General features: G+C 51.1%; 1 protein-coding gene across 1 annotated transcript in view; it reads left to right on the forward strand.

Moving 5' to 3' along the window:
* STK10 (serine/threonine kinase 10) overlaps positions 1–12,226 on the forward strand; it is a 157,986-nt gene that overhangs the window by 101,934 nt on the left and 43,826 nt on the right. The window contains exons 8-10 of the mRNA XM_017547673.2: positions 1,685–1,819; positions 5,097–5,645; positions 8,017–8,147. Coding sequence (XP_017403162.1) covers positions 1,685–1,819; positions 5,097–5,645; positions 8,017–8,147 — 815 coding nt within the window. The remainder of the gene's footprint in view (positions 1–1,684; positions 1,820–5,096; positions 5,646–8,016; positions 8,148–12,226) is intronic.

A 12,226-nucleotide genomic window follows, 5' to 3' on the forward strand; every position in this document is an offset into this window, starting at 1 on the left:
TCCTGCCTCAGCCTCCCAAGTAGCTGGGACTACAGGCGCACACCACCATGCCTGGCTAAATTTCGTATTTTTTAGTAGAGATGGGGTTTCACCATATTGGACAGGCTGGTCTCGAGCTTCTGACCTCGTGATACACCTACCTTGGCCTCCCAAAGTGCTAGGATTACAGGTGTGAACCACCTCGCCCAACCAAAACAGTGAATTTCATCAGAGCTTTCCTGTAAATTGTAAATGAGCAAATTCTAACTTCATGATGCCCCCACCCCACCCCATCATTCCTTTCCCAGTGGCCCTGAGAGAGCATGGTGGGTTGAGGAATCCCACATCCCTGGTTACACCCGGGTGCCTTCACCCAGGATACCTCACACTGACTTCATATCACTAAGACCTTTTGCTTTGGTGTTTTGCAAGGTCCTCAAAAGAACATTCACTTTTAAAGACTCTGACATTTCCATAAAAACCTAGAATAGAACATATACCACTCTGCCTCAAGATCTTGTATTTCCTTTCTTAAAACCAAACACATATGTCCACCCAAAGACATATATGAGGATGTCTCTAGCAGCTTTATTCATAGTTGCCAAAAATGGGAAACAGCCCAGATGTCCGGCAGCAGCAGGATGAATAAACAAACTGTGCCATATTCACACAGTGGGACCCTGCACAGAAATAAAACGGGAACAGTTTACCGAAATACGCGACAATGTAGGTGAATCTCACAGTCACGATGCTGAGTAACAGAAGCCAACGCAAAAGACTGCACACTCGATGCTCTGTTTCTAGGAAGCTGAGGAGCAGGCTCCCGAGGCTGGCAGCGTGGGAGTGGGGTTGCCTGCCAAGGGAGATGGGAACCTTCCCTGGTGATGGAAATGTTCTGTATCTTGAGCTGGGTGGCAGTTACAGTGGGTGCATATATATGTAAAAAGTCGTTGAGGCTGGGCACAATGGCTCACACCTGTAATCTCAGCACTATGGGAGGCTGAGACAGGTGGATCACTTAAGGTCAGGAGTTCGAGACCAGCCTGGCCAACATGGTGAAACCCTGTCTCTACTAAAAATACAAAAAATTAGCGTGGTGTGGCAGCACACACCTGTAACCCCAGCTATTTGGGAAGCTGAGGCTCCAGGAGAATCGCTTGAACCTGGGAGCCGAGATCTTGCCATTGCACTCCAGCCTGGACAACAAGAGCAAAACTCTGTCTCAAAAAAAAAAAAATCATTGAGCTTTAGGAATGTTACTCCTCAACAAAATGTATGTAGCATATTTTATAAAACTACATATCAAAACCTTTTAAAAAGAAAATTAGACACCCTCCCTTCCAAACACGGCTTGAGCTCCTGCTTTGGGCTAAGCATTTTCAAATACATGATCTCATTTAATCCACATGACCTCCCTGTGAGTTCATCATTATTGTGTCCATTTCGGAGATAAGGTACCTGTGGCTCAGAGAGGTTTAGTGACATGCTCAAGGTCACACAGCTGGTGAGAGACAGAGCTGGGATCTGCCTTCTTTCCAACATACTTGGGACTTTCTCGGTTGTCTCTGGGTCTCCAAGTTCATGTGCACGTTTTGCTCAGGAATGAGGCTGGCCTTCTCTGCCCAGGGGGGTGAGCTCCCCCAGCCTCTTCCACCCACCTTTGACCCCAAAGTGGTTCTAATCTAGGTGCATCTTGCCCCCTCAGCACCCCTTCGTCAGCAGCGTCACCAGTAACAAGGCTCTGCGGGAGCTGGTGGCTGAGGCCAAGGCTGAGGTGATGGAGGAGATCGAAGACGGTCGGGATGAGGGGGAAGAGGAGGACACCGTGGAGGCCGCCTCTGTAAGGCCGGGGAGAGTGGGGCTTGGCAGGGGCTGGGAGGGTGGGATCTCACTGGCCCTGCCAGTGTGGGAGGGGCAGGGGAGGCCCGGGCTCTGGCTCAGGGAATTTCTTCCCAGCTTAAAGGTTGCAGACACCCACGCTGCAGGTTATGTAAGATGGCACATGGGCCGGGGTGAGGCAGCAGCGGGTGTTGGCCGGATCTGGATCCTGTGAGTTTTCAGGAGATACCAGGGGTCTAGATTTTCACATGAAATCCTCCCATTTTTAAAAGTTGGTAACTGATTCATGGCTTCCCGGCCTTTGTTTCTACCATGGCTCGCATACAAAATGAGACTGTTTTTAGCTCACTTTGGGATAAATATGTGGGCTGCATATGGCCACAGGCAACACCATGGACCCCCTCTAGCTGCCTTCTGTGCCAAGGAGACCCACGTCTGGGCACATTTGGAACCCTTTTGCAGCTTCAGTGCTTGCTGGATTTAGATTGAAATTTAAGTTCATTTAAATTTGTAAAAGCTCTCTGAGCCAAGGAAAACGTGTTTGTGGGCTGGAGTCTGGCCTGAGCTGTTGCTCTGTAATCCCCGGTCTCACTGCTGGGGGAGGCCTCTTCAGATGGTTCCCCGTGCCTAGAGAAGCAGGGGCTGGACTTACCCATTGGGGGATGGAGCTGGCCTACATCCTGGTGCTGTGGTTGGCACTGCGGCTTTCTCAAATTTAATTCAGTCCTGGGCGGAGCCTGAGGCTGGTGCAGACCCTCACCAGGGTGAAGAAGGAAAGCCCCAAGGGGCCAGGGCAGGCCGAATCATCATAGCCACTGCCACCGTGCGTGAAGCCCCTGGCGGCTGCTGGGCCCTCTACGGCTGACACAGGGTCACCAAGCTCTGTTTTATGGACAGGAAAACTGAGGTCGATGCGGTGAAGTGGCTGGCTGGGCGGATAGGTGGCAGGGCCAGCTGTGGATGTGGAGTAGGAGAACCTCGGTGGGGCCTGGCTCCAGGAGAAGGCAGAAAGCTCTCACACCAGCCTCATGGTCTATAGGCAGGAGGCTGATCTTTGTCCTGAGGGTAGTGGGAACCCTGAAGGGTTTCGGGCAGGGACTGGGTATTGGTGTGGAGGTGACAGAATCAGATCTGAGCTTTTGAGCCATCACTCTAGGTGTCGAATAGAAGGTAGACCAGAGTTGCTTCCATCAGCTGCTATATTTGAGGTTAAAAACCAGTGGCTGGCAAGACCCAAAGGAATGTTTCTAGTGTGAATCCATTCACAGCAAGTTTATAAGCAGGCACAGCTCACCTGTAGCACTTAGAGACCATAGGACAGTGACTCCGTCAAGGGGCGGGAGAGGATTGCCACCGGCAAGGACAGGGCGGCAGCGGATAGCCTCTGGGGCACAACAGTATCCCCTCTCGGCCTGCAGAGTGGCTACCTGGATACTCGCTTTATTCACCAAATTGGAGATTTTTTTTAAAAGCAGAACATTTATTGCATGAATAATCATTGAAATTCTTAAGATGAACTTGATGCGGCCAGGCACAGTGGCTCACGCCTGTAATCCCAGCACTTTGGGAGGCCGAGGTGGGTGGATTTCCTGAGGTCAGGAGTTTGAGACCAGTCTGCTCAACATGGTGAAACCCCATCTCAAAAAAAAAAAAAAAAAACAGATGAACTGGATGCTGCAACAACTGCCCTCTGTGTTTAGGTGTTGTTCCTTCACGGAACTCATGCCTGAATCTGCAGTATACAATCTTCAGGTGCCTCATTCAACCAGCCCCGGTGGGATTTCGTCTTTTAGCCTTGGCACTCCAGTTGCACTTTCTCTTGTGCTTGGTGAGGTAGCCACACTCGCCACAGGTCGACCTTCTGAAGGTGGTGGGCCTTAGAGCCACGGCGGTGGCACAACGTGTGCGTCTCACTGCAACGCTTTCCAAACGATGACATTCCCCTCATCATCTTGCTTCTGCGGCAAAGACCAGAGAGTGGAGATTTATTATTCCCATACACAGGAAGGGTGTTCTGTTTCACCACAGCATAGCAACACTTCCAGTACTTTCCACCCAACAAAGACTCTAAAAAACAAAAATGAAGCTGAAAACTTAGTGGCCACAAGGGCTGAATCCAGCCCCCAGACAGGCTTGGCTTGGCCCTTATATGATTTTGTAAAAAGATGAGTTAGTTACCACCTAAAAATTAAGAGATGCCCATTGAAAATCTAGATTTCCAATTTGTCTTTAAAAATTGGAAGGTTCAGGCCAGGTGTGGTGGCTCACGCCTGTAATCCCAGCACTTTGGGAGGCTGAGGTGGGCAGATCACGAGGTCAAGAGATCGAGACCATCCTGGCCAACATGGTGAAACCTCATCTCTACTGAAAATACAAAAATTAGCTGGGCGTGGTAGCGTGTGTCTGTAGTCCTAGCTACTAGGGAGGCTGAGGCAGGAGAATTGCTTGAACCCAGGAGGCGGAGGTTGCAGTCAGCCGAGATTGTGCCACTGCACTCCAGCCTGGCGCCTGGTGACAGAGTAAGACTCTGTCTCAAAAAAAAAAAAAAAAAAAATTGGAAGGTTCGGCCGAGCAAGGCGGCACACACCTATAATCCCAGCACTTTGGGAGGCCGAGACGGGCAGATCACTTGAGTCCAGGAGCTTGAGACCAGCCTGGGTGACATACTGAAACTGCGTCTCTACTAAAACATGCAAAAATTAGCTGGGTGTGGTGGCATGCACCTGTAGTCCCAGCTACTCAGAAGACTACTTGGGAGGCTGAGGTGGGAGGATCACTCCCAAGTGGGAGCCCAGGAAACAGGTTGCATTGATCCAAGATGATGCCACTATACTCCAGCCTGGGTGACAGAGCAAGACCCTGCCTCAAATAAATAACTAAAATAACAAATTAAAACTTAAAATATGAGAAGGTCTGTCCACAGGGGAGCCATTTTCCCACATTGTCGCAATTAGCTAGAATGGAGTGGCCACTGACCCCTCCCCATGGGCCATGAGCTGGCCAGCTGTCCACAGCTGCCTCCTAGGAGAAATAACAGCTGTTAAATTCAGCGAAGATTAGAGATAGTGAGGAGATTGCTGTGCCTCAAAATAAGTAGTGATTTTATTATGGTTAGGCAGTAGGGAGTGGTGAAGACTGGCTAGGGAGATGTGTGCTCTCCTCTCTTGGCCCTGGCCCACTTCATCTTGGGGGTGTCTGACTTTCTCACCCCACTGCATCTCTGACTCTTCCCTTGAACATACAGCAGCATGGCCTTGACTATCTTTTTTTTTTTCTAGACCCTGGAGAACCATACTCAGAACTCCTCTGAGGTGAGTCCGCTGAGACTCAACACTGACAAGCCTCTCAAGGAGTCACCTTCCACCCCACTGGCACCCAGCCAGCCTCAGGACAGTGTGAATGGGCCCTGCAGCCAGCCCTCTGGGGACGGATCCCTCCAAACCACCAGTCCCCCAGATGTGACCCCTGGAAATGAGAACGGCCTGGCAGTGCCTGTACCCCTGAGGAAGTCCCGACCCATGTCAATGGATGCCAGAATTCAGGTAGCCCAGGAGAAGCAAGTCACTGAGCCAGGTGGGGACCTCAGCCCAGCAGCCAACAGATCCCAAAAAGCCAGCCAGAGCCGACCCAACAGCAGCGCCCTGGAGACCTTGGGTGGGGAGAAGCTGACCAATGGCAGCCTGGAGCCCCCTGCCCAGGCAGCTCCAGGCCCTTCCAAGGGAGACTCGGACTGCGGCAGCCTCTGCACCTCTGAGAGCATGGACTTCGGTACCAATCTCTCCGCCGACCTGTCCGTGAACAAAGAGACGGGCTCTCTGTCCATCAAGGTAAGCCGCCTCTCCCACCATGGGCTTACAGCAAGGGCATTACAGGATGTTCTGTGGCTCCATTTGGGTTTCAAAAGCATTTAGGGGCTTCCTTGCATTTTAAGCGGTTCATTGGGGAATTTTTGGTTTGACTTACAGTTTAATCTCCAAAATATCTGGGTTCAGTATGGGATTTAGGAACATCAAGCAGATGGTTTGGTTTGGGATTTAGGAACGTCAAACTTGGTAAAAAGGCCCTGGTAAAATTTGGGAGAGAGAATTCTAGGCCTTTGCCACCAATGAAGTTCTCTCATCTAGGGGTCAGCCACAAGACCCAGCTGATAACTGGTAAATCCAGCTAAAGGAAACGGGCTCAAAGCTGCCTTCCCTGCCTCCGGGGCCTTTCTGGAGTTGGGCAGTGTTGGGAATGACGCCTCCACTGCACCAGAGGCCTGGGCGTGAGGCAAACTCTGTACAAGTGCTGTAAAAAAGAACAGAGGGGCTTCGTCCTCTCAGTTTACAGAGCAGCAGATGGAGGCTTAGAGAAGTGAGGAGCTAGCCCAGGGCTTGGTAGGAGCGGAAAGGTGGTCAGACCCCAGGCTCCAAGCTCTGCACTTTCCCAGTGGGAGCCAGGGCCTCCATCTCCTTAGGCAGCGGGAAGGGGCTGACTCCTTTCCTGGCCTCCCCAATAAACCCCAGGTGTTACCTAACTCACCACTGGTCACCTGACTCTCTACCCAAGGCTGATTTTAGGGGAAATACTATATGATTTTGTTTTTCCTTCCCAAATTTACTTGGTGAAAAGCACGGAGTAGAGACTCAAACGTATTTGTTAAGCAAAAGGGACTGACAGGAGCCGCCATGGCCAATCAGCGTCAGGCAGGCAAAGGAAGCACAGCTCCCACAGGTCACCGTGACAAGCATGGACAGCAGCTGTCACCTATGAGCAGTGTCTCCCTTAGGACAGGCATCCTGCCCCTTCTCTTCCTTAAGACACTAAGTGAACAAACAAACAAAAAAAGGCGTTTTTGCTTGTCTGTTTGTTTAATAACACAGACCCACCTAGAGCAAGGGTTCCCCAGCTCTTCACCAGGCTATGGAGAATGTTCCTGGTTGACTGCAATGCGTCAGGGACCTCAGGCTGTTGTGATGAGAGCCCCCCGCTGTGCCAGCACCCACGGGCGTGACTAGGAGGCCCCATGACCAGGAACAGTTCTCAGCAGAAGGCTGTGGCTGTGGATGTCCTTTCTTCCCCTCCACTCTCTCTCCTGCCAGCCTCTACTTCTCACCGCTGGTCTGCCCCATCCTGACTGGGTCCTGGCATGTGAGCTTAGAGATGAGAGTTGGGCACACTAGATCCATGCTGATGCTGTCCAGAGCCCTTGGATGAGATGCCACGGGCAAGAGACAGGGGCCTAGACCTCAGGGAGCAAGGACCGTCTGCCCCTCTTAACTCAGCAGGAGTAGAGCTTAGCATAGATTTCAAGGGCTCAGAGACCTGCCACGCTGGCTCCTCACTCCTCTTTCAGGGATGGGAGGCCCGGTGTTAGGAAGGCAGGACTGGGCTTCACCAAAAAGAGCCTTTGAATCCAGCCAAGAGGCCAGCGGCAGTGGGCAGAGCAGGAACACCTTCAGAATCAGAGCTGAGAACTTCCAGAGGGTACCATGTATTATAACACCCTAACACCTCCAGTATTCCTGGTGGCGCCCTGCACAATTGCTTGTGACGTGTGCGATTTCTCACAGTAAAACATCAAGATTATGCATAATCTCACAGCGGCTCCGGGCAGGTGGGGAGTTCAGGCCAGGTTAGCTTTGGCTACCAAACCAGTTATGAAAACAGCCTTTGGTTTTCGGGCTCCTTTGGATTTTGGCAGCATGCATGAGGGCTGGGTATAGTCTGCAGTAATAACTGTCAGAAAGAAATGCCAAGCATGGAACACGCACCAGGAGTGGGCCCTGCTCTGTGTGCCCCCCATGTGTTCTCTCGTTGAATCTTCACAACCTCCCCGGGAGGCAAGTAGTGTTATTATCTTCCCGGGACAGGTGAGGAAGCTGAGGCTGAGACAGGACGAGAGGCTGGCCCCGAGGGACAGAGCCAGTAAGTGGTACAGTGAGGGTTAGAATGCAGCTCTTTCTGACACCATGTCCTGGATACATGAGAGGTGCTGGCAGCAAGGTAGGGGAGGCCTCAGCCCGGGGTCTGAAGGTTGAGATCAGGGAAAGGCAAGGGCTTTTAGGTTAAGTTGAGGCAAGAGGGACGATGGATGGCCACATCTCTCTGGGTGGGGCTGAAGCTGTCGGCCCAGCAGAGCTGTGGCCTCACCTGCTGCAACAGCCACTAGTCCTTTGCTGAAGTGCTGAGACTTACCTAATGGTTTTCCCTGGCCAGGACCCGAAGCTACACAACAGAACCCTCAAGCGGACACGCAAATTTGTGGTGGATGGTGTGGAGGTGAGCATCACCACCTCCAAGATCATCAGCGAAGATGAGAAGAAGGATGAGGAGATGAGATTTCTCAGGCAAGCCTGGGAAGGGCCACCAATGGCGGTAACAGGGTGGGGCTGTGGTAAGAGGAGTGGGCATTGGCCCTTTTGCTAAGAGGACTCTCTGTCTACAGCATGAAGTGGGGGAATCAAGGAGACAAAAGGAAACTCATTTTGCCTGAGATCCTGCACTCCTCCATCTACCCAGTCATTCATCTATCCATCCATCCATTCATTTATCCACGCATCTATCCATGCATCTATCCACCTGCTCGCCTATCTACTTATTCATCTATCTGCCCATCCATCTACCCACCCTTCCACCCACTCACTCCTCCACCCAGCCACCCATCTACCCACTCACCTTTCCATCCAACTGTCCACCCATTCATCTACCCATCCACTTAATCATTCATCCTTCCATTCATTTATCCACCCATCCATCCACCTACTTACCTCTCTGCTTATCCATCTATCTACCCATTCATCCATCCATTCATGCATCCATCCATCCACCCACCCACTCATCCACTCACCCATCCATCTACCCACCTAATCATCCACCGATCTATCGACCCACTCACCGTTCTGTCATTCTCTCCATCTGCCTAATTATCCATCTGTTTATCTATCTATTCATCTAATCACTCATCCATCCATCTGTTCTTCCATTCATTTATCTACCCATCCATCCATTCACCTACTCCCTATCTGTCTTTCCGTCTGTCCACCCAGTCATCCATCCACCCACCCACCCATCTACCCATTCATCTACCCATCCTAACCATCCATCCATCCATCCATATTCCATGTGTCCACCAACCCACCAGGTTGCGATAATGTGGTGACCCAAACAGATAAGGCCATTGCCCTGGTAGAACTTACACCTAATGGGCCAACACACAGTACACAAGATAATCCCTGATTGTGGTACATGCCATGAAAGAAGTAACAAGTGACATGATGGTGAGTGCCTGGAGTGGGGGCAGCTCCTCCAAGGGAAGCCAGGCCTGAAGGATGAGGGGAGCAAAGCTCGGGGAGTCCAGGGGAAGCTGCAGTTGCTGAGGCCCTGAGGAATAACTCCTCAGCTTGTTTAAGGGACTGGTGGAGGCAGGCAGGGAGATCTTGACTAGGATGGCCAGGCTCTGGGCTCAGGCTGGGGCAGTGGCTGGGAAGAGGGAAAAACATGGTCAGATTTGACCTAGATTTTGGAGGCAAAACCAGTGAGCTGGTGAAGAATTGGAACAGGGAGGAAGGGGTGAGGCAAAGCTGTTTGCTAGGATCCATCTGTATACTTTTCAGCTGCTTATCCCCCACTTACAGCCCTCCTTCGGGAGACCCTATTGCCACATTTTGTAAACAAATGAGGAAACAGTATTTTTGAGCAAGTGAGTCACTTGCCTGGTCTTCCAGTTGGGCAGGGATAAAGCTGAGATTCTAATTGGGTCTGTCTGTGTGAGAATTCTGGACCATGTAGCTGGCCAGAGCTGGGGGAGCTTAGCACTTACAGAGGACATGGAGCCATGGAGTTCTTTTGGGGCCAGGTCTTTGTAGGGTAAATTCATGATTAGTGTGGAGAAAATTTCTAGAACATCAATCACATATTTTTATACATGTGAATTAAAATTTTTAATATTCATATTTTTTAAAAAGCTGAAGCATGCAGCCGGGCACAGTGGCACACACCTATAATTTCAGCACTTTGGGAGGCTGAAAGGAGTGGAACGCTTGAGGCCAGGAGTTCGAGACCATCCTGGGCAACATAATGTCTCTACAAAAAAATTTAAAATCAGCTGGGCACATGCCTAGTCCCAGCTACTCGGGAGGCTGAGGTGGGAGGATCATTTGAGCCTAGGAGGTCGAGGCTGCAGTGAGCTATGATCATGCCACCACACTCCAACCCGGGCAACAGAGAAAGACCTTGTCTCTCAAAAGTAAATGAAAATAAATTGGAAAAAATAAAAGCATAGGCAGGGCGCAGTGGCTTACACCTGTAATCCCAGCACTTTGCAAGGCCTAGGTGGGTGGATCACCCGAGACAAGCCTGGCCAACATGACAAAACTCAGTCTCTACTAAAAATACAAAAATTAGCCCTGCGTGGTGTGGTGGCGGGCACCTGTAGTCCCATCTACTCGGGAGGCTGAGAGGGGAGAATCACTTGAACCCAGGAGGTGGAGGTTGCAGGGAGCCAATATTGCGCCACTGCATTCCAGCCTGAGTGACAGAGTGAGACTCTGTCAAATAAATAAATAAACAAACAAACAAACACGCCAAAACCAAATAAAAATAGTTTTAGATGTTCTGGATCATTTCTCCCCCCAGGAGACAGTAGGAGGAAAGACAGACTTTCACTGGTGTGGTGTCTGCACGCGCGCACACACACACACACACACACACACACACACATGCACACACACACATCATCTATGTGGATTGGGGAGGCTAGGGCACAGGTTACTTTGGCAGATGACACCACTTTCTGTTTTAGTGGTCACCTGATAGCTACCCTGGACTCTGAGCTTCAACCTCAGGAGCTGGGTTTCCATCACCTCCCCTCTGGGCAGTTGAAGTTCCCAGGGTTAAAATTCTAGATTGGCCACACCCCATGGAGAAGCGATGCTCTCTGGCCTTGGCTGTGGGTCCCCACCCTCCTCCTAAGCAGAGCAGCTGCGTGCTACTCAGGGTCAAAATGTGAGACCTCGAGGAGGTGAAGAGGTGCTGGTCAGGAACCAGGATTTTCTCATTTGCCTGCCATGGTCTGGAGGTCTGAGCACCTGTAAACCAGGCTAGGCCGCCAGACCACAGGGGTGAGGAAGGCCCTCATTCCCTGCTGGCCCAGGGCCCTGGTCATACCTGACCCCCGGCATTTGTGGAGAGTTGGGTCACACCTAGGGTTTTGAACCATGTAACTGAGCGTTTATCACATTCCCAGAATGATGACGAGGCTTCTGGGCAGAGGTCCTCCTGTCCTTCCCTAAAACCGCTTCTGCCGTTCCTTCCCTCTTGAGCATTACCCTTCTCTTTGCCTGCCTTTCTGAGAGCGCAGGTGGGCCAGGGAGGTGCTAGAGCCTGGCTGCCTGCCTTCTTTCTGTACTCCTTTTATGCTTTTTGTCAATTCTTCTCTAAACCTTAGTTTCTCTTGAGTCAGGATTTCCATTTCTTCGTTAACACCCTCAAAAATTGCCTCCTCTCAGCCGAGAGCTGTGGCTCACGCCTGTAATCCCAGCACTTTGGGAGGCCGAGCAAGGCGGATCACGAGGTCAAGAGATCAAGACCATCCTGGCCAACATGGTGAAACCCCCTCTCTACTAAAAAATACAAAAATGATCTGGGCTTGGTGGCGTGCACCTATAGTCCTAGCTACTAGGGAGGCTGAGGCAGGAGAATTGCTTGAACCCAGGAGGCAGAGATTGCAGTGAGCCGGATTGCGCCACTGTACTCCAGCCTGGCGCCTGGCGACAGACCAAGACTGTCTCATAAAAAAAAAAAGATTGCCTCCTCTCTTCTCACTTTCCAGAAAAGCAGAGGCTCAGACAGTCTTCCCTCTGTGGCTGTGGAAGGTGCCTCTGGCTTTTCGCAGAGGCAGGGCAGCCATTGCCTCTTCCTCCTTGTTAGAATGTGAGCAGTTGCCACTTACAGACGGCTGGTCAGGTGCCTGCCACGTGGACACTTTACCTGTGTCATCTCAGTTATCCCTCAAAGGACCAAAGAGGGAAAGATCGTTAGCCTCATTTTGCAGAGGAGGGAATGAGGCCCACAAGGATGACTGACGGACTGAGAGGGCACCCAGCTGGAAAGCTGATAGAGCCTAGATTCAGACAGGGGTGCTCTGACCCCAGAGAATGTGCTTGGCCTCGCTGCACTGCTCAGCCCTTGCTTGTGCTGCTCTATGAGCAGTTATGGCCCCTCCGAGCCATGAGGAAGGCCACTGGGGTCAGAGCGTGGCCTCATGGGAATCACCATGGTGCCACCCTGGACTAGGACACAGGTCTCATGGACTTCGACCCCAGTTCAGTCAGGAGGCCCAAGTTCTTTCTGTAGCAGTTTAATTTTTTCTTTTTCTCTGATTATATAAATAATACATAGCAATTTTTTCTTTCTTTTTTTTTTTTTT

Source organism: Cebus imitator, unplaced genomic scaffold (genome assembly GCF_001604975.1).
Source record: "Cebus imitator isolate Cc_AM_T3 unplaced genomic scaffold, Cebus_imitator-1.0 Scaffold200, whole genome shotgun sequence".
In the NCBI taxonomy this organism is placed as follows: domain Eukaryota; kingdom Metazoa; phylum Chordata; class Mammalia; order Primates; family Cebidae; genus Cebus; species Cebus imitator.